Source organism: Carcharodon carcharias, chromosome 15 (assembly GCF_017639515.1).
Source record: "Carcharodon carcharias isolate sCarCar2 chromosome 15, sCarCar2.pri, whole genome shotgun sequence".
NCBI classification, from domain to species: Eukaryota; Metazoa; Chordata; class Chondrichthyes; order Lamniformes; family Lamnidae; genus Carcharodon; species Carcharodon carcharias.
In genome coordinates, this window is record NC_054481.1 from 58,508,641 (window position 1) to 58,534,675 (window position 26,035).

Genomic DNA, 26,035 nt, shown 5'->3' on the forward strand with positions numbered 1-26,035 from the left:
TGTAGCAAAAGCTTCAGCCTTATCTTTTGCACTGATGGGCTTCTCCATCATTGAGGATGGGGATATTTGTGGAGCCTCCTCCTCCAGTGATCTTTGAAGATGGCAAGATATATTAAAGAGAGTAATTAGCGAAGCATTTGGAATCTTAGGCTACATAAATAGAGGTATTGAGTACAAAAGCAGGAAAGTTATACTGAACCTTTATAAAGCTCTGTTTAGGTCACAACTAGAATATTGCGTCCAGTTCTGATTGCCATACTTTAAGAAGGATATGAAGTTCTTTGAAAGGGTGTCAAGATTTACCAGAATGGTCCCAGGGATGAGGAAATTTAGCTACAGGGTTACGCTGGAGAAACTGGAATTGTTCTCCTTGGAGCAAAGGAAGTTGAGGGCAGAGCTGATAGAGGTGTACAAGAGTATGACAGATTTAGATAAGGTAGGCAAAGAAAAGCTGTTCCATTAGCTGATGGTACAAACACTAGGGGTTACAGCCTTAAGGTACAAGGACTAGGGATACATCTTTCAGGTTTCGGCTAAAAGATACAGGAGGGACGTGAGGAAGAACTTTATTTATGCGACAACTGATAATGATCTGGAATTCAATGCCTACAAGTGTAGTGGAAGTAGAGATGATTAATGATTGCGAAAGAAAATTGGGTAGATACTTGAAGGAAATAAACATGCAGGACTACAAGGATAGAGTGGAGGATTGGGACTGACTAGATTGCTCTAGAGAACTGGCATGTACTTAACTGGCTGAATGGCCTCCTGTGTCGTAATGATTCTATGAATAACTTTTTTTACGAGGGATAACGCCTAATTAAATTTGCAGTTAATGCTGAAATAGGTCGATGTGGTAGTGCAGTACACAACTTATTAGATATGCTTTTTGTATTGCTATAATAATACTTAAAGCCAACCCATAGTGTCTGAGCCACCCTTCAACTTGCCTCAGTAGCTCTTTGGGGAATTGTAGGATGGCTGTTGTAGCCATTCTGCGTGGCAGAGGTTTAATGGTTAACGTACTCCTAAGTTTAATATGAAGGTACAAATGATTGCCATTTCCATGAAAAATAAATTTGGGTCTATTTTGATAATGGCTGCTGTGTTAGTCAAAATTATTCACTAGTTTCTAGCACCATTAGTCATGGTATACCAGTATTATCACAGTCTAGCATTCACTATCAATTTATGTGGTGTAAAACACCATGACTTGCATTGTCTGATATTTTGGGTCATACAGAAAAGCTTTCAGAAATGTTAAAACAACGAAAGATTATTTTATTAATTACAATTTTTTAAAAATCTAGTGCTTAATATATAGCACTCTTAGGTGGAATTGTCCTATGTATGATTGTTAAACATATTTGGATAATTAACTAGAAGGTCCTAACTTATGGTCACAATAACATAATGCTTTTTGCCTGCCACAGTGCTAGCACTGAATTTGCAGTAATAATTCGCAAAAATGATTTAACATCCTAAAGCAACTTTTCATAACTGTTCAGTGCACAAAAACGTACAAGACAATTCTAATCTAAAATTAGTTCTTTTTATACAAACAGTGACAGACAGAAAAGACCCTCTAGCCAGTCCAGCCTGTTTTACATTATTGTGATGCCTAGTGATTTGCAATATATAAACTTTCCACCCCACTCAAAAACCATGTGATCTCCTGGGGAAAGTGGAAAGCAACAGATAAAAAAGCTGGACCAATTTTGGGAAATAAATCTGGGCAAGTCCTTCCTGACCCCCTGACTGCTCCTTTTCCTGCCCACCCAGCAACCCCCAGCCACCAAAATCAGTTCAGGTCATTCTGGCCCTGCATTCCTTTTGAGTACCTAAATCCTATAAAAGATGACCTTGCCTCACAGCCCTGTATTTTTTTTTTGCTTCAGGTGTATTTCATTTAAAAATTACTATTAAATTTGTTTCCATCACCTTTTTCAAGCAGTGCATTTAAGCTCACAACAATTCACTCTGTTTAAAAAAAGTTTCCTCATGTTGCTTCCGGTTCTTTGGTCTTAAACCTGTGTTCTGTGGTTAGCAAACTTAATGCCACTGGCAACAGTTTCTCCTTATTTACTCTATGAAAACTTTTCATGAGTTTGAACATGTCAGTCAAATCTTCTCTAAACCTTCTCTGCTTAAAGGAGTACAGTCGCCGTCTCGCCATATAATAGAAGTCATTCATCTCTGGTACCATTCTAGTAAATATCTTGTGCACCCCCTCTAAGGCTTTGACATCCTTCCTAAAGTGTGGCGCCCAGAATTGAACACTGTACTCCAGCTGAGGCCTAACCAGTATTTTACAAGTATTTAGCATAACTTACTTGCCTTTTTTCCTCTCTGCCTCTATTACAGCCTTTGCAACTTGTTGTGCTGCCTTCAAAGATTTGTGTGCATACACCTCCAGGTCTCCTTGTTCGCACTCCCTTTAAATTGATCATTCAGATCATTTTGCCTCTTCTCATTCTTTCTACCAAAATCTACTTCATATTTCAGTGTGTTATATTTCATCTTTTGGTGGGGTGGGGTTTCTGCAGGTTAGCTCAGTTGGCTAGTGTGTGGATTAGATTAATGCCGGTGTTCAATCCCTATACCAGCTGAGGTAGACTTGGGTCTGCCTCTTCGTCCTATCTGTAGTTTAAAAAAAGGCAATTTGCTGTGGTTCGGTGAATAAGCGCCAAGGACCTGCCCACGGGCAGAGAACTCAAAAAGAATAAATTTCATCTGCCACATGTCAGCCATCTTCACCAGTCTGTCCTCCTGAAGTCAGTAGTTGCTACATTTCCGAGTTTAGCGTCATATGCAAACTTTGAAGTCATGCTTTGTAGGCCCAAGACCAGACCATTAATATATATCAAAAAGAGGAGTTGCCCCAATACTGTCCCCTGGGGACACACCGCTGTGTATTTCATTTGAGCTTTACAAACAAATGTTCACGACTTCCATCTGTTTTCTGTTCCTTAGCCAATTTCATATCCACCCACTGTCCTTTTAATCCCAGGGGCTTTAATTTTACTAACAGTTCTATTATGTAGTACTTCATCAAATACTTTTTAAAAAGTCCACAAAAGCAACACCAGCAGCACCACCCTCATAAACCATCTCTCTTACTTCAAAGAGCTCAATCAGGTTTGTAAAACACAATTTGTCTTCAACAAATCCATGTTGACTTCCCATATTTTTATAATGTATCCATTTATATCAACAGTGAGAGGCCTGGAAATATTTTGGCTTCTAGTAAATCTTTAAAGGGACTGATAAGAATTCGGATCAAGTTTCAAACTTGGATAATTTTTGCATCCAGAAGCTTGAAGACAAATGACTTATTATTGCTCCAATGGATTTGTTATGTGGTTGTTGGCTTCAGGGATGATAAAATTTCTGCCAGAGGCCTTAAATTTGATTTTTTTTTTGTGTGTGTGTAAATAATCCTTTGTATTTAATCAGGTGGCGAGTTCAGCAGTTCACCAGCAGTGCAAGTTTGATTTGTTTTAACCTATTATAATTCTCAAGGTCAAAGTGGTTGCAGTATATCATTTTAATTCTCACACACTTTTCCTGCAGTCATATACAAACTTTAATACAGAATACATTTTATTTAATGTTGAAATGTTTCCTTCATTTTACATTGGTGGCCACGATGAACAAGTAATGCACACAGAAAGATAAACATTTCCTTCAGTTTATTAATAGTTTGTAATGAAGGCATTATTCAGGTCCAGTATTAAGCTCCTCATGGCTTCCAAAAAAATAACTGTTACTCCGCTTCAACTATACTGGCAGTTCCCTTATAAAATGAGGCTGCCTACTTTTTTTTTGTTGTCTTGAGTATAAAATATTCTCCTTAATAATGTAATCCTGTTAGTTGAATAAGGATTACTCCTGATTATATTGCTTCTCACGCCCTATCTCTTATGTATTGGTGAAAATTTTTTCTCTAGTATCTGCAAACACTGGAATCAAGTGATAATGATTTGTATGACCGCACTGTTTATAACCCCAACTGGTACAGTAACAAAAACAAAATTGAACCACGAGATTTACTTGTGAAAAAGCACAATGCTATTGGCTAATTTTCAGTTTCAGTCATACGAACATACAAACAAGGGGCAGGAGTAGGCTCCTCAAGCCTGCTCTGCCATTTAATAAGATCATGGCTGATCTGATAGTAACCTCAAATCTGCATCCTGCCTACCCCCGATAACCTATCACCCCCTTGCCTACCAAGAATCTATCCACTTCTGCCTTAAAAAATATCCAATGACTCTGCTTCTACCATCTTTTCAGGAAGAGAGTTCCAAACATTCACGACCCTCTGAGAGAATTTTTGCCTCATCTCCGTTTTAAAAAGCGACCCCTTATTTTTAAACAGTGATCTCTTTTCATTTTAACTTCACCCTTTAGTTGTCTCAGGTTACCATCTCCTTCTCTTCTACATCCTTTTCTCCAATTCCCTATCCTACCTGAATCCGTGCTCCTGATTTCTTTTCATGGTTGAGATTTATAACTGAGGTAATGTAATTGATAATCTTATAAGGGGTATATTATGAAGTGTAAAAATATCTGACGTATGATCCATTACAATCTAGAATTCCCAGTGGTTAATACCACAGGAATGTAACCCTCTATTATTTTTCTTATAGATTACCAACATTGCTACTGGCAGAATGTGTTCTTGTTTATATCACACCTGAGAAATCTGCAGAATTAATCAAGTGGGCTTCAAGTACTTTTAATACAACCATGTTTATCAATTATGAGCAGGTAAAACCCATTTCAATTTCCCCAAGCAATGAGTTTACTTTGGTATACTAACACGTGATATACTTATATTTTCTGGCTTTTGTAAAGCTGTCTGTGGGTAACTTTAATTCAGTAATGTTATAATTTGGTGAACAGGTTACAAATATGCCACACAAATTGTAAAATTGGGATAGGAAAATAATGCTTGTAATAACAGTTTGAGATTTTGTTATGTTTTAATTTTAACAACTTTACAAAGATGAACTGCTTTTTATTTCTAGGCATTTAGTGTCTCTCTCAAGTGGAATCATTGAGATAATTGAGGGCACATGGAATTAGTCTTAATGCACCATGTTTCACTGTCTTAAGAGCAAGAGTTCTCCTGAGATCCAAGCCAACACTTTTCCTTTAGCCAATGTCATCTAATGTCCAATTGACTTAGTATCTATATTTTTGCTGTTTTGAGAAATTGCAGGCACAGAAGGCAGCAGTGTTTGCCTATGTAACAATAGTCATTGTTCCAAAAAAAATTATGTAAACTTTGAATCATTTTTACATGAGAAATATTAGGTTTTTTTACGTGGAATCTCAGTTTTAACAGGTAACTGGCTTTTCTCCAAGCAGCTGTCCATATCCCAGACAGATCACCATTGTACTGTAAGAGATCTTTCAGTCTATCAGCTAAATGATTGCACATTTTTCAGGTGAACATGACTGATCGTTTTGGCCAGGTGATGATAGAAAACTTGCAGCGGCGGCAGTGTAACCTTGCTGGAGTAGATATCTGTCAAACTCTGGAAACACAGGTTGTGTATACTTTTGTCACAGTTGCATTATTCATATCAGTTTTTCATTTGTGTTTTTAGAAAAGGGAAGAATCATTGAATTTTACTGCACAGAAGGAAGCTATTTGGCCCATTGAGTCTGTGTCGGATTAAAAAGAGCTATTCAGACTAATCCCACTTTACTGCCACTGATCCATAGCCTTGTAGGTTATGGCACTTCCAAGCGCATAATCAAATATTTTTAAAATGCAATGAGGGTTTCTGGCTCTACCTCCTTTTCAGACAGTGAGTTGCAGACCCGCATTACCGCCTGGGTGAAAAGTTTTTCCAACTTCCCTCTAACCCTTCTACCAATTACTTAAATCTAATCCTTGTACTAATTAATTTATGTCTATGTTCCATGTCATTAACTGCATTGCTAAGGGAAATAGGTCCTTCCAAGCCACTCTATCTAAGCTGTTCATAATTTTGCAAACCTCAATTAGATTTCCCCTCAGCCTCCTGTTTTCTAAAGAAAATAACCCCAGGCTATCCAGTGTTTCCTCATAGCTAAAATTTTCCAGTTCTGTAAATCCTTATAAATCTCTATACCCTTTCTGGTGCAATCACATTCTTCCTGTAATGTGGTGACCAGAAGTGTACACATGTTCTAGCTATATCCTAACTAGTGTCTTATACAGTTCCAGCATAACTTCCCTGCTCATGTGTTTTATGCTTCGGCTAATAAAGGAAAGTATCCTGTATGCCACCTCAACTACCTTTCCTGCTACCTCAGGGATCTGTGGATATGAATCCTGGTCCCTCCGCTCCTCTGCACTTCTTAGTTTCCTATCATTTATTGTGTATTTCCTTGTCTGGTTTTCCCACCCCAAGTACACTACCTTATGCTTCTCTAGATTGAATTCCATTTGTCACTTTTCTGCCCACCTGACCAGTCCATTGATATCTTCCAACATTCTACAGGTCCCTTCCTCACTATCAACCACACAGCTAATTTTTGTATCATCTGCAAACTTCTTAATCAAAATGTCTGTGTTGTTCCCTTTCTTTTGTGATGACGGAACCAAATTATTCAGAAAGAACCATGTTCACATTTAGCCTCCACACACAGCTTACCGTTTAGTCTCTAGTCTGCCCCGCTCTTGCATAGTTATTTTCTTATTCTTCATGTGTTTACAAAATATCCATATTTTTCCTGATTTTACTTGACAATATTTTTTCATGCCCTCTTAGCTTTCCTAATTTCCTACATAATTTCACTCCTGTACTTCCTATATTTCTTTAGGCTTTCTGTAGTGTTGAGCTCATGTTGTAATATTGAGCCATCCTTTTTGCCTTATTCTATAATGCTCCTTGACATCCAAGGAGCTTTCAATTTGAGAGTCCCACCTTTTTTTCTTTGTAGGAACATATTTGTTCTGAACCCTCTATTGTCTCCTCCTACCACTGCAGGGCCAGTGTTTGACATTCAAGTTTCCAGTCCACTTTTGCTAATCACACCTCAGCTTAGTAAAATTAACTTATCCCCAATTGTGAACTCTAGTTCTGGTCTATCTCTGTCCTTTTCCATAACTACACTAAATCTATCTGAACTAATATCACTACCACCCAACTGCTCTCTAGTATTGTCTTTGCACTTCTCAGAAATTTGCCTACATACTTGCTCTTCTATAATTCCTCTGCCCGCTTGGAAGTCTATAGTATACTTCCAGCAGTGTGATTGACCCTTTTTCTTCCCCATACAGCTTCACTTGATGCTCCTTCTAATATAACTCCCCTCCTCACAACTGTAAATATTTGTTTAATCGATATTGCCACCCCTTCCTTTTTTATCTCCTCCTCTATCTGATCTGAAAGCTCTGTAACCAGGAATGTTGAGCTGCCTTTCCTGCCCTTCATTAAGTCATGTTTCAATAATAACAATACCATATCATACTTCCAGGTGTCTGCTTGTGCCCTCAGCTCATCTACCTTATTCACTAGACTCCTCATATTGAAGTACATCCAACTAATCACTGAACAACTCATTTATTGTCTGTTTTCTCTACTTTCCACACCCGCTTTTTAATTTTCTGCTTTCATTTCCCAGTTTTGCTTCTCTCCCTTCTGAATCTATGCGCAAATTGTCATCCCCCTGCCAAATTAGTTTAAACCCTTCCCAACAGTGCTAGTACAACAATATTGATGCCAGGGAGGTTGAGGTGCAAGCCAGTCCTGGCTTGTACAGGACCCACCTCCCACAGAATTAGCCCCAGTGCCCCAGGAATGTAAAGACCTTCCTCCTGCACCTCTCTCCAGCCACACATTTATCTGCCCATTCTTCCTATTTTTATTCTCTGTAGCATTATAATTTGTTTCTTAGCTCCCCAAAATATACCTGCAGTACCTCAGTCCCCTTTCTACCTATGTCACTGGTGCCAGTATGGACCACAACCTTGGGCAGTTCACCCTCCACCCTCAATGCCTCTGAGTAGCATCCTTGACTCTGGCACCAGGAAGGCAACGTTCCATCCTGGAATCACCGTTGTGGCCACAGAAAGCCTGTCTGTTCCCTAGCTGTTGAATCCCCTAACACTATTTTTCTGACCCTCTCCCTTACCTTCTGTACCCTAACCCCCAACACAAGCCCCCAAGATGCCAAGCACATGGCTCTCCCTGTACTTTCCAGAGGAATCATCACGTTCACCAGAATTCAGAACTAAATATTAGCTAGAGAGCGAGATACAGGGGACTCCTGTACTACATGTCTGGTCCTCCTTATCTATCTGGCAGTATTGCTTCTCTACTTGCACACTGTGGGCTGACCACCTCCTGAAATGTGTTATCCATGTGGCTCTCAGCTTGTGAAATATTACAGTGATGGCAGATGCTGCTCAGAAACCCAGAACTCTAGCTACTCCAGTTGATGACACATCCTGCACATGTGGTTATCCAGAACATGAGAAGCAGAGTTCCCGCATGACATGGGACTGAGGTACCTTGCTATGCCTATTTATTGGACTATTATCTAAATTTACAAGAAATAAAACTAAGGACAAAAGACAACTCATCAGCTGCTCAACAATCAGTTCCTTCCCTCTTACTTTCCGTGAAGTTTTTTTCTACCTCTCTCCCTGACATTTGTTCTCCCTTACCTCCAGGTTTTCTGATTGAGGCCCTTTTTCAAGGACTTGCTACTTACAACTCGCCCACTCCCCACAACTCCTTCTGGGTTTTGTGATACTTTCTTTGAAGATTGATTTCTAAAAGACTGTTGTCACCCTGTTTTCCTTTGGGCTTGCTCTTTTAACCCTATTTGACTCTTTGCCACTGACTTTACTTGTCCTCTCGCACTGTTTTCTTTCGGGCTCAGTCTCTCTGCTCTCACTGACTCTTAACTGAATTTTTACCTATTAGCCTCTCTAATGTTTTTGTTCAGGCTTGCTCTCTCCCTTCTGATTTTCTTTCATTGTCAAATACTATTGAAAATACTTGTTTAACAATTAACTGAAGCTACATTAAATACATTTTGAAACTATGCAAAAATTGTAACTATGTAGTCAACTTGTTCAGTTGGTAGCACTGTCACATCAGGGCCAACATGTTGTGAATTCAAGCCTATATCAAGACTTGATGCATAATGTGGGCTGATATTCCACTGAGAGCAACATTGTGAGCAATGCCATCCTTAGGATGGGATGTTAAAGCATGGTTCCACCTGCCTGTTCAGGTGAATATTAAAGATCTCATGCTACAATTAGAAAAAGGTTAGGAAGTTCTCCTGGACAATATTCCTTCTTCAGTCAACACCACTAAAATCAGATTAAGCAGTCATTCATATTATTGTAATGAATGTTTTTGGTACTGAATGGCTGCAATTTGTCTATATAACAAGTCACCGCACTCTAGAAAAAAATTAAGCACATTGAGACATGGTGAAGTACTACGCAAATACAAATTTTTGTTTTCTTCTATTTAAATTGAATTTCAAATAGGACTTCAATGGTTCTTAAATAGTGAACTGCTTTATAAGTACAGCCTATGATTGTTTCTAGTGTGAAATTGTTTGGATTTATTACTTCACAGAAAGATCGGTTTCTTTTGAATGGCTGGGATCATGCGAATGCTATGGACATGATGACAGTTTATAATAGTTTGCCACAAGCAGATATTCAGAGGTACATTTAATTTTGATGGTGATTTTCAGCAGTTCTCTTCTGGTGCTGGCATTACAAACTAAAGCAGTGTATGAGTTTGCTATTTGATAGGGTAACTGTCAAGCCAGTCTGTTAGGCCATTTTGTAGGTCAGCACTTTTCTGACTTTGGAGCAATTATCTAAATGAATCGTAGCAACTTACAGTTGTCATGTCAGTCAGAATAATTTAATAGAAACATAGGTATAAAAGCCACAAATGCAGGGATATATTAGAATAAAATTTACAACATTAATTCCCTAATTTTAAAGATAATTATTGAATTCTGAGTCATTTATTGTGGATTTCCTGAGCTTTTGCTTTTTCTGATATTGCCACTATGTCTATCATGTGTCTATCAGCCATGATCTTATCGAATTGCGGAGCAGGCTGAAGGGGCCGAATGTCCTATTCCTGCTAATTCTTGTGTTCTTTTGTGTATATCCAGTAACAATGCAACAATACTGTTACCATGGGCTAGTTCATCCCTTCCTCTAATCTTAATTTACTGGTTTCCCCCAGGATAGAACATCTTGAATTCTTGGATGAGAAGGAGCTTTTGCAGCAACTACTGCAACATTATTGCATCTGCTGGGCCACAAAGGATAGTGATGATTTTGGTAATCTTTTCATGCTTTCCGTCTACATGCCATCCTATAGATACAAGGTTGAAAAGGAAACTTCTGTGTGGATAGATGGACAGGTGATATGAATTCAGTCCTATGACACTGCATTCTGAATTCCAGTCCTCAGAAATGTGGTTTCACTTGATGGAGGGAAAAACAGGCAACCCACATCTATGAAGGGAGGGAAGGGTAGTTAAGTCTATATTGAAAATATCAGTGACAAAAGTAGGGCAGAAAGACAAATGGTCTGAAGCCTAAGATAGTGAAAAAACAAACCAAACAGGAACAAACAAATTACATATCCATAAGCCTAGAAGCTGCTTTTGATGATTGTGACATAAATGTCACAGATTTAGGATTTAGTGTAAAACAGAGTTTCTCTGCTTTATCAAGGTAGTGAATGAAGCAGATCCCATATCAACATTTCCCTTTCTAACAGCATTGTAGGTGTACCTACATCACTAGTGGAGTGCCACAGGGGTCAGTACTGCGGCCTCAACTATTTACAATCTACATCAATGATTTGAATGAAGGAACCAAATGTGTGGTATGTAGAGCAGAGGCAGTGGCGTAGTGGTATTGTCACTGGAAGAGTAATCTAGAGTCCCAGGGTAATGCTCTGAGGACTGGGGTACAAATCCCACCATGGCAGATGGTGGAATTTGAATTCAATCGATAAAAGTCTGGAATTAGAGATCTAATGATGACCATGAAACAACTGTCGTAAAAACTCATTTGGGTAAAAACCTATGTGAGTCCAGATCCACAGCAATGTGATTGACTCCTAAATGCCCTCTGAAGTGGCCTAGCAAACCACTCAGTTGTATCAGACTGCCAGCAAGCCAATAAGGAATGAAACCATTCGGATCACACAGCTCCTTACTAACATCTGGGGGTTTGTGCTAAAAAGTGTGTCTCACAGACTAGTCAAGCAACAACCTGACATAGTCATACTCATGGAATCAAAACTTAATGTCCTTGACACCACCCTCACCATCCCTAGGTATGCCCTGTCCCACCAGCACAACAGACCCAGCAGAGGTAGCAGCACAGTGGCATATAGTCAGTAGGGAGTTGCCCTAGGAATCCTCCGAATCCCACGAAGCCTTATGGCATCAGGTCAAACATGGGCAAGGAAACCTCCTGCTGATTATTCCCCTCAGCTGATAAATCAGTGTTCCTCCATGTTTAACACCATTGGGAGGAAACACTGAGGTAGCAAGGGTGCAGAATGTACTCTGGGTGGGGGATTGCTATGTCCATCATCAAGAATGGTTCAGTGGCACCTCTACAGACTGAGTTGACCAAGTCCTAAAGGACATAGCTGCTAGACTGGGTCTGCGGCAGGTGGTAAAGGAACCAACAAGTGGGAAAAACATACTTGCCATTATCCTGAACGACCTGTCTGCCAGTCCCATCTTCACACTGAGGACGTCGTGTTGTGTGGTACTAGCACCGTGCTAAATGGGATAGATTTTGAACAAATCTAGCAACTCAAGACTGGGCATCCACGAGGCACTGTGGGCCATCAGCAGCAGCAGAATTGTGCTCAACTGCAATCTGTAACCTCATCACCTGGCATTATCCCCTACTCAACCAATACCACCAAGCCAGGAGATCAAACCTGGTTCAATGAAGAGTGCAGGATGGCAGCCAGGAGCAGCACCAGGCATAGCTAAAAATGAGGTGTCAACCTGGTGAAGCTACAACACTGGGCTACTTTGGTATCAAACAGCTTAAGCAGCAAGTAATAGGTAGCTAAGCAATTACACAACCAAAGGCTCAGATCTCAGCTTTGCAGTGCTGCCACATCCAGCCATCAATGGTGGTGGACAGTTAAACAACTCACAGGAGGAGGAGGCTCCACAAATATCCCCACCTCAATGGTGGGGGAGCCCAGCACATGGTACAAATGATAAGGCTGAAGTATTTGCAACAATCTTCAGCCAGGTGCCATCACACATGTCAATCTTCAGCCAAATTGATTCACTCCACGTGATACAAAGGAACAGCTGAATGCAGTGGACATTGCAGAGCTACAGTAATAGTACTGAAGACATCTGCTCCAGAACTTGCCGTGCCCTTAACCAAGCTGTTCCAGTACAGCTACAACACTGGCATCTACCCGACTATGTGGAAAATCACCCAGTTATGTCCTCTACACAAAAAGCAGGACAAATCTAACCTGGCCAATTACCACCCCATCAGTCTAATCTCGATAATCAGTGGAGTGATGGAAGGGGTCATCAACAGTGCTATCAGGCGGCACTTGTTTAACAATAACTTGCTCACGGGTATTGTTTGGGTTCCGCCAGCACTTAGCTTCTCATCTCATTACAGCATTGGTTCAAATGTGGACAAAAGAGCTGAACTCCAGAGGTGAGGTGAGAGTGACTGCTCTTGACATCAAGGCAGCATTTGACTGAGTGTGGCATCAAGGAGCCCAAGCAAAACCCGAGTCAATGGGAATCAAAGGGAGAAATCTCTGCTGGTTGGAGTCATGCCTGGCATAAAGAAAGATAGATTTCAATCATCTCAGTTCCAAGACATCACTGCAGGAGTGCCTCAGGGTAGTGTCTTTGGCGCAAACATTTTCAGCTGCTTCATCAATGACCTTTCTTCCGTCATAAGGTCAGAAGTGGGGATGTGCAATCATCAGCGAACAATTTTCAGCACCATTTGCGATGCCTCAGATAGTGAAGCAGTCAATGTCCAAATGCAGCGAGACCTGGGCTGCATCCAGGCTTGGGCTGACAGTGGCAAGTAACCTTCACGCCACGCAAGTGCCAGGCAATGACCATCTCCAACAAGAGAGAATCCAACCATTGCCTCTTGACATTAAATGGCATTACCATCACTGAATCCCCCACTATCTACATCCTGCGGGTTACCATTGACCAGAAACGGAACTGGGCTAGTCATTTATATACTATAGCTGCAAGAGCAGGCCAAAGACTAGGAATCCTGCAATGAGTAACTCCCCTCCTGACTCCCCAAAGCCTGTCCACCATCTACAAGGCACAAGTCGGGAGTATGATGGAATATTCCCCACTTGCCTGGATGACTACAGCTCCAACAATATTCAAGAAACTTGGCACCATCCAGGACAAAGCAGCTCGCTTGATTGGCACCTGATCCCTCCACCACTCGCGCACAGTGGCAGCAGTGTGTACCATTTACAAGATGCACTGCAGAAATTCACCAAGCCTCCTTAGACAGCACCTTCGAAACCCCCAACCGCTACCATCCAGAAGGACAAAGGCAGCAGACAGGTGGGAACACCACCACCTGGAATTTCCAATCCAAGCCCCATCCTGACTTGGAAATATATCGCTATTCCCTCACTGTCACGGTGTCAAAATCCTGGAGCTCCCTAATCGCTCTGTTGATGTACCTACACGACTTGAACTGCAGTGGTTCAAGAGGCAGCTCACCATCTTCTCAAGGTCAATTAGGGATGGGCAATAAATGCTAGCCAAGCCAGTGATGCCCAAATCCCATGAATGAATTTAAAAAAAAAAGCTAAATTTGCCGATAACACCAAGATTGTTAGGAAAGTAAGTTGTCCACAGGAGGTAGAGAGCCTGAAAAAGGGATATAGACAAGTGAGTGGGCAAAAATTTGGAAATGGTGTGTAATGTAGGAAAACATGAACATGTCCACTTTGGTAGTAAGAATGGAAAAGCAGTATACTATTTAAGTTGAGAGATTGCAGAACTCGTACAAGGGATCTGGGCGACCTGGTGCATGCATCACAAAATGTTAGCATGCGGGTATAACAAGTGATTAGGAAGGCAAGTGGAATGTTGGCACTTATTGCAAGGGGAATGGAATATAAAAGTAGGGAAATTTTACTGCAGCTCTACAGGGCATTGGTGAGATGACATTTGGAATACTGTGTACAGTTTTATCTCTTCATTTGAAAAAAAGATATAATTGAGTTAGAAACAATACAGAAAAGGTTCACTTGATTCATTCCTGGGATGAAGGGCTTATCCTATGAAGAAAAGTTGAACAGATTGGGCCTATACCCATTGGAGTTTAGAAGAGCGAGAGGTGATCCTATTGAAATATATAAGATTCTGAGGGGACGTGACAGGGTAGATACTGGGAGGATGTTTCCACATGTGGGGGAGACTGGAACTAGGGGATACAGTTTAAGAATAAGATGGAGATGAGAAATTTTTTCTGTCCAAAGGTCATTATTATGTGGAATTCTCTTCCCCAGAGAGCATTGGAGGCTGGATCACTGAATTTATTCAAGGTATAGTTGGACAGATTTTTGATGGACATGGGAATCATGGGTTATGGGGGGCAGACAGGAAAGTGGGGTTGAGACCACAACCAGGTCAGCCATGATTATTGAGTGGCAGAGCAGGCTTGAAGGGCCAAATGACCTACTTCTTCTCCTAAGTTCTCACATGGACTGCAATGGTTCAAAAAGGCGACTCATCACCTCCTCCTAGAGGACAATTAGGAATGGGCAACAAATGCTGGTCTATCCAGCGGTGCTGAGATCTCATGAAAGAATAATTTTTTTAATAATTAGGTGGTTGAAGGAAAAGAATGGGGGTAGGTGAAGGGATAAGGGAAATAGGATAGGATTAAGACTACTACTGTTGCGAAAGATTAGCAGCAGTAGATGGGTTGCACAGAATGGTTTATGTTTGTATTATTTCTATGTGCACTGTTCCAAGCCAGTTTGCAAAGTAGCTTTTTTTAAAAAAGTGAATAGAATAAAGTTATTTTCTTTTTAAAGCAGCAGTGCCAGTGATGAAATTCCCTCTTTAAGGTGTCGTTCCTTTCATAGGAAGTTGCCAGTTTTCCCCTCCTTCAAGTGAAATGTCATTTCTGAGGACTGGAATTCAGAGTATAGTGTCATAGGGCTGAATTCCTATCACCTTTCATACAAGTTTCCTTTTCAACTTTGGAAAAAAAATGGACATGCAGAAGTAGTGGGTTGAAATCAACAAACTGACCTATTCCGCATAACTACCCACTGTATTCTCACATGTAATGTCCTCTGTTTGTTTTCAGGTATTGGTGACATTATGTTTGGGAACATTTGATTTCCATTATGAAGCAAAGTGCAACTATGAATCCAGCAATCAATCTGCATGAAAAGGGAAATCCACTGAAACCTTAACAGAACACTTCCTTTGTGACTAAATGTTTGTTGCTGTTTTACTGCATATAAGCACCAGAAAACGCTGAACTTGCATCATTTTGTGAACTTAAATCCTGTAGTTTGTTAGATTAGCAAACTACTTGTTTTGCATCAGAAAGATTGATTTGTTTTAATTTGTGATATTTAATAAAGTTCTTATTTGAGATTGATGTGTTCACCAAAACAACAGAGTTGTTTTTTTTAATCATCAGTACACAAAAATAGTGTTTTCCACAAATGCAACAGTGAAGACATTTCTTTTCAGTATTGTTGATTTAAAATCCGATTTTATTTGGATTACATCCAAACTAAATAAATGTGAATTTAAACTGTTAATCAGTTAATTTTTACAGTAATGTGATTAGACAATTGCTGTTACCTTTTTAGTAAATTAATCAGTTGTCTATTCTTTACTGCATAAATGTGGTCTTTATAATTATAGACTCTGTTAGTCAGCTTTTATTAGTTTGATCAGTTCATAACTAATTCCTTCATCTTGTTTTATTCATTCATGGGATATGGGCTTTGCTGGCTAGGCCAGCATTTATTGCCCATCCCTAGTTGCCCCTTAGAAGGTGGTGGTGAGCTTCCTTCTTGAATCGCTGCAGTCCATGTGGTGTAGGTACACCCACAGTGCTTGGACTGCAGCAGTTCAAGAAGGCAGTTCGCCACCACCTCCCAGGGGCAACTAGGAATGGGCAATAAATGCTGGCTTAGCCAGCAAAGCCCACATCCCATGAACAAATCAAACAAAAATTAGTGATCAATTATATTTATCACACTATAGGTGTGGGCTTGGAGGAAAATGGAAAGGATCAGCTGGGGAAAAAAAAAGTAATAAACGAAGTGCTGAGGAGAGTGAACGGACAAAGAAATTTGCTGAATGGAATTAGGAAAAGGCAGAAAGACTGGCCAGGGCACATCTTAAGGAAAACGGACTATTAAATCATTTTATGGAGGGAAGATTTCAAGGAAGAGGAAGAGAATATCAAATGTTGGATGGCTTGAAAATTGAGTGACGTTATTGGAAAATGAAAAGACTGGTACAGGACAGAGAGGCCTGAAGAAGACTGAGCCGAGTACCTGCCTTCAGGCAGAATACACAATGGTGATGAGGTGCTATTTATAAGGTATCCTGTAGGAAGCATGTTGATAAAATTAAAGTGCTTAGTATTTAAAGGAATACAGCAGCATGGTTAGGATATTGGTTAAATGATTAAAAAGATAAATGATTGTTGTATGTTTTGTACTGTTGGTATGTTTCATGTTATACCATGGAGATTATTGTTTGAACTATTGGTCATCTTTATGTATAAATGTTATACCCTGGAGATTATTGTTTGAACTATTGGTCATCTTTATGTATAAATGATACAGACTTGGGAACAGGAGGCACAAACTGGTGAGCTTCCACTTGAAGAAATTCAACCTGTGAAACAGACATTGATATTTTCTACATTTCCAGCATTTTCCAATCATCTGTCTCAGTAAGATTTAGTCTAATTTTCCCCATAATAGCCTTTCATCCAGGTATTAATGTATTTTATTCAGGAGGGCACTCATGAAACTTAGAGTTAGAAGACAATGCTAGCATTTAAAGTGGATCATTGATTGTTGTCCTGGTGACGACTGAGGAGCTTGGTGCTGAACTAATGACTAAGTTAGTGTAGGAGTTATATTGGGATAGCAATTCAGAGGTTGAGAGTTCTAATTCCACTATCATACATTGTGAAATAACATTCAATGTATCTGGTAATCTATGGATTAGTACTAGAAACAGATCTTAAACTACCAAATTATTTTGATGCATCAACTAATTTACTCATGTTCTGTAGCAAAAGGATCTTGTCCAGCTCTATTAGGTCCGCCTTACATATAACTTTAGACTGGCTTGCCAGTGCAACCATCTCAGCCAAATTAACAATTACTATAAAGCACAATTGGAGGAATGCCCACTACCTTGTCAGGTCAATTAGGATTAATCTGGAAATATATAGCCTGCCAGTGTCACTCATACCTGAGGGAAAAAAGTGGGAGCTCAAAATCAGGATTATGTCTCAAATACACAAGATAAGCAAAACAAAGGTAGCCATGATTGCTAAAGAGGCAGAAATGGTGGATGTGTTTATCTAATGCAGGTTGATATGCAAAGAGGTAAGAAGTTGCCTCATCGTAGTTGCAAGCATTTTGTTAGATGGAAATCATTATTGGGAAGGATTTGTTTTATTTTGGATGTGAGAAAGAACATATGAGGCTAGTTTGCAGTCCGTGCTTTTGTGTAGTATTAAGAGCTGGACCCTTACAAAAGAAGAGGAAGCTGGATGTTTTTTGGAATATGTTGTACAAGGATGATTTTGGACGCCAGTTGCACTGACAAACACTGAAGTAACTGGAGTACTCTACATAAACTGGCAAAGAGAGGAGCATCTGGAGATTTTTTTTGAATTTATGGCTAGCTTGGTTCTAACCAAAAACTGATGGAGCAATTTGCATAAGGAGATCTGTGGGCCTTTTCTATCGCTATAGCTTAAATTTTCTAACCTCCCCTAAAAGCTGAACAGATACAAAGAATACAATTCAACAGATGGTTCAACACGTTTATCAAAATCCATCTGGTTTAAATATTGCAATGAAGTGACCATTCCTAATTTCACATCTGTATGTCACAGTATTCAAACTTGGAAAGCACCATTACTGAACCCAAGCAAGAATTATTTGGGATGTACTTTGAAGTTGAAAAGCTTGCGGGCACTCATTGTCCAAATGCACCAATGAAGATTGGACATATCGGTGAAATTCTTCCAGAGCCCATGGAACACAATTGGGGAAAAAAAATTCAAAACTGTCTCCAGGAAACATAAGCCTGAAGCAAAAATAAAAAAATAAACTGTATTAAGTAATTGATCAAGTACAGTGACTTAATTTTTTTTATTCATTCATGGGATGTGGGCGACGCTGGCTAGGCCTGCATTTATTGGCCACCCCTAATTGTACTTGAGAAAGTGGTGAGCTGCCGCCTTGAACCAGTTCAAGTGGTGTAGGTACATCGTCAATGCTGTGAGGGAGGGAGTTCCAGGATTTTGATCCAGAGACATCAAAGGAACAGCGGCAATATATTTCTAAGTCAGGATGGTGAGTGACTTGGAGGGGAACTTCCAGATACTGGTGTTCTCATGCATCTGATGCCCTTGTCTTTCTAGGTGGTAGCAGTCATGGGTTTGGAAGGTGCTGACGAAGAAGGATTGCTGAGTTCCTGCAGTGCAACACGTAGATGGTACACACTGCTGCCACTGTGTGTTGGTGGTGAAGGGAGTGAATGTTTGTGGATGGAGTGCCAATCAAGCAGGCTGCTTTGTCCTGAATGGTGATGAGCTTCTAGAGTGTTGTTGGAACTGCATTCATCTAGGTAAATGGAGCATATTCCATCACGTTCCTGACTTGTGCCTTGTAGATGGTGGACAGGCTTTGGGGAGTCAGATGGTGAGTTACTCACTGCAGGATTCCTAGCTTGCTCTTGTAGGCACAGTATTTATATGGCTAGTTCAGTTCAGTTTCTGGTCAATAGTAACCCCCACGATGTTGATAGTGGAGGATTCAGCAATGGTAAATCCAGTGAATGTCAAGGAGTGATGTTGTATTTAAGGCCCCTTGTTTGGATTCTCCCAAAAGTGGAAGCATTCTCTCCACATCTATCCTGTCCATCCCATTCATAGTTTAAAAAGATTTCTATCAGGTAACCTCTGCATCTCTTTTCTAAGGAACATAAATCCCCAACCTCTTCAGTCTTTCCTGACAGTGCTGGTACCAGTTGTGTAAATCTATTTTGCACTTTCTTCAATGTTTCTATGCCCCTGATAGAGACCAGAATTATGCTGCTTGATCAGGGTCCTCTACAAGTTTAACATAAATTCACTACCTTTGAATTCTAGACCTTTAGAAGTAACTCCCAGTTTGTTAGCATTTTTAAATGCTTTGCTCATCTGCAATGCAGCTTTTAATGATTTGTCCACATGTATCTCTCGACTCCTTTGCTCTTCCACCCATTCAATCTTATTTCCTGAGCTGTAGGTGATGTTTCTATTTTTCTGACCATAGGGCACAACCACATGTCTTAGCTATGTTAAAGTTCATTTGCCATTAAACTGCTCAGTCTGCATGTTTTCTAATGTCTTCTTGTATTTTGTTGATTCCTTCCTCATTGTTACCTATACCCCAGTTTGACATCATCTGCAAATTTTGATATTGAGTTACTTGTTCCCAGTCCAAATCATTAATGTAAATTATGAACAATGTTCTCTGTACTGATCTCTATGGAACACTTTCTACCTTCCTCCAATCTAAATAACTACTCTTTACCCCTCCTTACTTTCTGTTTTCCTTATTTTAGCCATTTTGCTATCCATTCAGCTATTTTCCCCAATTCTAAATGCCTTAACTTTTATCATAAACCTACCATGTGGTACTTTTTTTGATGGCCCTTTGAAATAACAAGTCCACGATATGTACTGTATTATTCATATCTACTCTTCCCATTACCTCTTGAAAGAATCCAACCAGGTTAGATAAGTGTGATTTATTTCAGAATTCATGCATTTTTTAATGATATTTTCTGTCTCTAGATGCTATCACTTCTTTTAGTATAGATTCTAATATCAGCTAACTGGCCTGCAGTTCCCAGGCTTTGTTCTATTTTACTTTTTTCTTTATATAGCAACAACATTACTTTTCTGCTGTCCTCTGGCCCTTCCCCACCTATGGGACAATATAGAAAATAGCATCTCTCTTAGTGTCTCTATTATCTCTTTCTTTGTTTCCTTAAATATGTGTATGGACCTAGTCTTTTATCCTTTTAGTTTTCTTAAATTGTCAACCACTTTCTCCCTTTCTATCCCAACTTCTTAATATTCTTTTTAAGCTCATTCTCTAGCGAAGTGTCCATATCATTAACTTTGTTAGTAAAAACTGCGGTGAAGTAGCCATTCAATATTTCAGTAGTTACCTGTGAGTTTATCTTGCTCATCTTTTTGTGGTCGTATCCATACTTTAACATTTCTTTTGTTAATTTTGTCTCTGTAGAAGAATGTAACTGAACACAAACACAAATAAAACAAGGCGCTGGAGCTATGTAAGCCACAAGGAAAAGTGCAGGATGCCTGGAAATTGCCACTGTCGTTGTAGTTCAGCGGTTGGAAAACCTTTGTTAAGCATCTGAGCTTATGCACCTGATTATTTGCACAGTATTTGTGGCACTTTTATCTTGCACCTGGAAAGAATGTCATTGAACAGAAACACGGAAATAAAACAAGGTGCTGGTGCTGGAGCTACATAAGCCAAAAGGAGGAGTGCAGGATGTCAGGAAATTGCCATTGTAGTTGAGCAGTGAGGAAACTTGTTAAGCATTACCGGAGTTAACATCTCAGCTTATGTACCTCAAAATCTACATAGTATTTGTGGCACTTTATCTTGCAGTTAGGAAAGCTTAATTTTGTGCTGATTTTCCATCAGCTTAATTATCTTTGAACTGTTACGATCCTGTTAAAGACCGTTAACATTTAAAGAGAAATCCAAACACCCAGTGATTAACTGAAAGAACTATACCACAAGATTTCATGTTTTTAAACAAAAACAATCTTTATTGTTTATAAAAGGAATGTAATAAAGCAATAATTATTAGCTTAACACTATAGTTCATAACTACTTATGCTATGAACTCAAGTTCTATTTCATACTTCCCGCACCAACCCCCACCCCCATCAAGAGCTCCCTTATACATTACAAGAATCTTGAAGGTTCACTTACTTTTTGTTGGACCAACCCCAAAGGTATGTCAAAGCCCTGCAGAATTCACTTTAATTTCTCCTCAACTTTCCAGCCGTAATCCAAGATAAGATTTTATGGGGGTCCTTCCATTAGCTTTCTGGCTACACAACCCTCCACCTTTTCTTCACAGACCTCACGATTGTGGATGCCTCAGCTCCTAGTTCGGGTTGCCAGCAGATACCCAACTGCCTTCCCACAGCTTTCCAAGCTAACTCTGCCAACTGTTTTCTACCACAAGGATCTGTGTGAACCACTGTAGATTTCTTTCACTAGCTGCATGCTAGAGCAAATCAAGCTGCATTTTCTTCACAAAATCCAAAACTAAGATAGAGCTCCACCTACATTCCACATGGCGAATGATGAAGTTAGTATTTTCTCTATCTGAAGTACATGTTTAACTGACTATCATCTCCTGTTGGCTTTCTCAATCTAGTAAGATGCAGATGGCACCAAAGCAAAGCTGCAGTTGCCTCTGTCTGTTCCCAAACTCAACTGCTTGCTTGTCAGCAAACACACATGGATAAATTAAACAAAAGAACCTTCTAATCAAGGCCCCATCCTGAATCACTATCTCTATGACAATGTGACATGCTTTGGGATGATTCAAACAGAAATGCAAACAAATCATTTAACCTCCAACACAACTCTTTGATTATGTAACCCATATGAATAATTTATATTGCCAAAGGAGTTTATGACCCTTTCTCCAGACCCTCTAGCACCATTACAAGCTAAGAGATGGATCATCATTCATTATTCAAGTTTTTTCACTATCAACTTTGATCTTGTAAGATAAACACAGATTAGCTTTTAACTAATTAACTCAAACTTGTTTGGATTGCATTTACTTCAGGGCTGCTTAACAGATCCTCAAAAAAACTTTAATTTCTAAAACTGAAAGTTGTATTCCAAAGCATTTAAGCTATGGACCAAATTTTTGCAGCAGAATATTTAAGAAACTTTACCATGAGGCTGACATAATCTACCTACAAATAACTTAGAGGTTAGGAAGTACTGTGAGTCTCTTGTGTTCACTATCTTATGAAAGTAGTTCAATAGCTTATGTTTATGTCGCGTTCATCACTTGCTAAAAGAAAACAGTCCCATATTCATAATAAGGGAGAAAAGAATATGATGGATCGAAAGCACAAAAAAGGGAATAGAACAGAGTGGCTAGGGATAGAAACCAAAGGCAAAATTGGAGAGGAATATCTTGGTGGTTTTCAAAAACTGGGAGGGCAGAGCAGAAGGAACTGGGTTGAAAATTCCAGAGGTGAGAATTGTATTAATTGATTAACAATGAGGGAGCAAGGAGAATTCCACTAATAGAGGAACAGAGAGTGACTGGAGAGATGTAAAGTAGGAGAACATTAAACAGCAGTGGTGCACAATCATGGAGAAATCTGAAAACTTGGACAAAAGTTTTGAAATTGGCATAACATCATGAGGAACCAATGAAGTTCAGAAGGATTGGAATGTAGCATTTTGGATAAGTTAATCTTATAAGCAGTAGATGCAAGGAAGCGAGCCGGAAGGTCATTGAGAAATAAATTAAACTGAAGACAGCAACTGTAATCAAATATTGATCACATTATGTAATTAAATATAGTGTCAAAGTTACATGATCATGATAGTTATGATAGCAAAAAGCAGCAAATTAAACGCAATAGAAAAATCAATAAATGTGTTTGCAGGGCAAAAAAATTAATGAAATTATTTATATTTCTTTTTCAAATTATAAATTGAAGAGAATTATGCACATATTATGATGAAGAATATCTGTAGAATGGAATTGAAGACTTTTCTAATTTTAAATCTCACTCACCAACATATTCCCTGTTCAGGTAAGGCAAAGGTTACATGAAAAATAGGAATATCGCGATCAATTTTTCTATTGCACACTTAAGGCATGGAGCACATAATCCTAAATTGAGCACCCTTAGTTCATAATTTTCCATTAATTTTCACCTGTTCTCGCAATATACACTCCTGATGAACAAGGCTGTGTGCTACTGGAGAGCAAGTGGAAAACGTATCCTTTAGCTGCTTATATCCCTCTGTATGGTGCAACATAGAAGTAATAAAATTAATCATATTAAAGGTTTAATTATAAATTCAAGTCCACAAAAAGAACAGAATATGTAGCTGGTGAAACATAACTGTGAAACATAAATAACTGGTACAGCAGTTGAGCACAATGTTCATTCACCTCTTTGATTTGCGTATGGACCAAGGTTAGATTCCTTTGCTAAATGTAAAGTTCCTATGTAAAACAACTCTAGGCAGTTTCACTTCGGTTCTCAGGGGGCACTGGTTACGGGAAAAAAAAGCCTTATAGCACTCCATAAAATGGTACCTATTAGCCTCCTCTACTTACCCCCTGATGAACAGTTGTTACATCTACGCAATGCTTAAGGTTACCAATCCGTTACTAAAAGTAAAAGATCACATCTATTTTCCAATTATTTTTGTCCTCATTCATACAGGAATGTATATTTCTACTCTTGCTCATTCTAAGGGTGGAATTATCCCTGAATTGCACCAAGTTCGGTAGTGGGCATGGAAATCGGCGCTTTTCCCGGCAGCTGCAATGGCGGGTTTTCACGTCATATTGTCCCCATCCCACCTTGTAAACTATGTATCCATATGAAACCCACCAGATCGCTGGCAGGCGGCCTCTAGTTCACCTGCCCCAATGTGACCTCACCATTTCCACACTCTGGGCGCTATATTTAAACAGCCACAGCGCGCACAGTTCTCAATGCTTGCAGCCCAAGACAGTTCCACTGAAGAGATGGCCCCAAAACCTAAGAAGAGTGCTGCCCCCAGGTTTAGTGATGCCTCATTTGTGCGCCTGCTGGACACCATGATGACCCGCTGCAATGTCCTCCATCCCTAATCTGGGAGAAAAATCTCTGCTGGTTGGAGTCATACCTAGCACAAAGGAAAATGGTTGTGGTTGTTGGAGGTCTAGCATCTCAGTTTCAGGACATCACTGCAGGAGTTCTTCAGGATGGTGTCCTAGGCCCAACCATCTTCAGGTGCTTCATCAATGACCTTCCTTCTATCATAAAGTCAGAAGTGGGGATGTTCACTGATGATTGCACAATGTTCAGCACCATTTGTGACTCCTCAGATACTGAAGCAGTCCATGTCCAAATGCAGCAAGACCTGGATAATCTCCAGTATTATGACGCGGCAGATGATGTGTGCCAGGTGGATCAAATCCATGAAGGAAACTTGATCACGCAGTCAAGCGATTTGTATTTTATTTCAAGGTGTGTGCCCTGAATTCAGAAGTAGTAAGACTACCACGACTTCAGAGGTTTTTAGAAAACTAAATTAAACATTAACAAAAGAAAATAGTTCAAGCACATACATAAATCTACAAATTACTACTATAATAACTCCTAAAATCCCTAATTAATCTGGCTTCCAATTACACACCCATTAAGGCAACAGTAAAACAAATCGATTTAAACAGGTGCAGACAAAGCCACATAATACCCTAGACAGTCAAATTCAAAGCGAGTTTTCTTAGCTTCGGTTCCTGTAGACAGCAACTTGATGCACGACTTTTCACACTTGTTAGCTCTTAGAATGCCTTCCCCTTGACACATAACCTCATCTACTTGATACATGTTTCTCCCTTTTTAATGTAAATCCCACTGTTCTGATATGTCTTTGGAGCTTTACCTTTCCCATAATATAAATCTTATGAATTATTGTTCATATTATCACTAACCTTTGGGAAAAATAAACATACTGTTGGTCTTAGCTTCTTCTGACTAGGTGTAACATCCTACCATCTCTTTGAAATTCAAACTACCCTAATTTACCTATGAATGCAAATCATACCTCACAATCTAAAACTTCAGCCATGTTTGCATATTTAGCATTTCAAACTTAGCTTTTGTTGATGACTCAAAACCTCCAAACCAGCTGTCTCCAATTCAATTAAATCACACACACACACACAGAAACTATCCAAAACCCACTAATAATCAAACTTCACAATAAATCACAATAATAATGAGAATTATCAGGCTTGGGTTAACAAGTGGCAAGTAACATTCGCACCACACGAGAGGCAGATAATTATCATCTCCAAAAATAGAGAATCTAACTGTGGCCCCTTGACATGCAATGACGTTACCATCACTGAATCCCCGACTATCAACATCCTGGGGGTCACCATTGACCAGAAACTGAACTGGACTAGCCACATAAATACTGTGGCTACAAGAGCAGGTCAGAGACTAGGAGTCCTGTGGCGAGTAACTAACCTCCTGACTCCCCAAAGCCTATCCACCATCTACAAGGCACAAGTCAGGAGTGCAATGGAATACTTTCCATTTGCCTCGATGAGTGCAGCTCCAACAACACTCAAGAAGCTTGATGCCATCCAGGACAAAGCAACCCGCTTGATTGGCGCCCCATCCACAAACATTTACTCCTTCCACCACCGATGCATAGTGGCAGCAGTGGCACCATCTACAAGATGCACTGCAGAAACTACTGAAGCTCCTTAGGTAGCGCCTTCCAAACCCACAACTGCTACCAGCTAGAAGGACAAGGGCAGTAGATACATGGGAACACCACACCTGGAAGCTCCCCTCCAAGCCACTCACCATCCTGACTTGGAAATATATATAGTTGCTTCATTGTTGCTGGGTCAAAATCCTGCAACTCCCTCCCAAACAGCACTGTGG

At 39.8% G+C, this 26,035-nt stretch overlaps 2 protein-coding genes across 2 annotated transcripts in view; one reads left to right on the forward strand and one right to left on the reverse strand.

The window, feature by feature from the left end:
• The window catches only part of lcmt1 (leucine carboxyl methyltransferase 1), a 54,940-nt gene extending 39,253 nt beyond the window's left edge, over positions 1 to 15,687 (forward strand). Inside the window, exons 8-12 of the mRNA XM_041205662.1 lie at positions 4,653 to 4,773; positions 5,457 to 5,558; positions 9,603 to 9,694; positions 10,233 to 10,330; positions 15,374 to 15,687. Of these exons, the coding sequence (XP_041061596.1) occupies positions 4,653 to 4,773; positions 5,457 to 5,558; positions 9,603 to 9,694; positions 10,233 to 10,330; positions 15,374 to 15,405 (445 nt within the window). The 3' untranslated portion in view covers positions 15,406 to 15,687. The remainder of the gene's footprint in view (positions 1 to 4,652; positions 4,774 to 5,456; positions 5,559 to 9,602; positions 9,695 to 10,232; positions 10,331 to 15,373) is intronic.
• LOC121287754 (rho GTPase-activating protein 17-like) overlaps positions 1 to 26,035 on the reverse strand; it is a 289,690-nt gene that overhangs the window by 256,112 nt on the left and 7,543 nt on the right. The window lies entirely within an intron of this gene.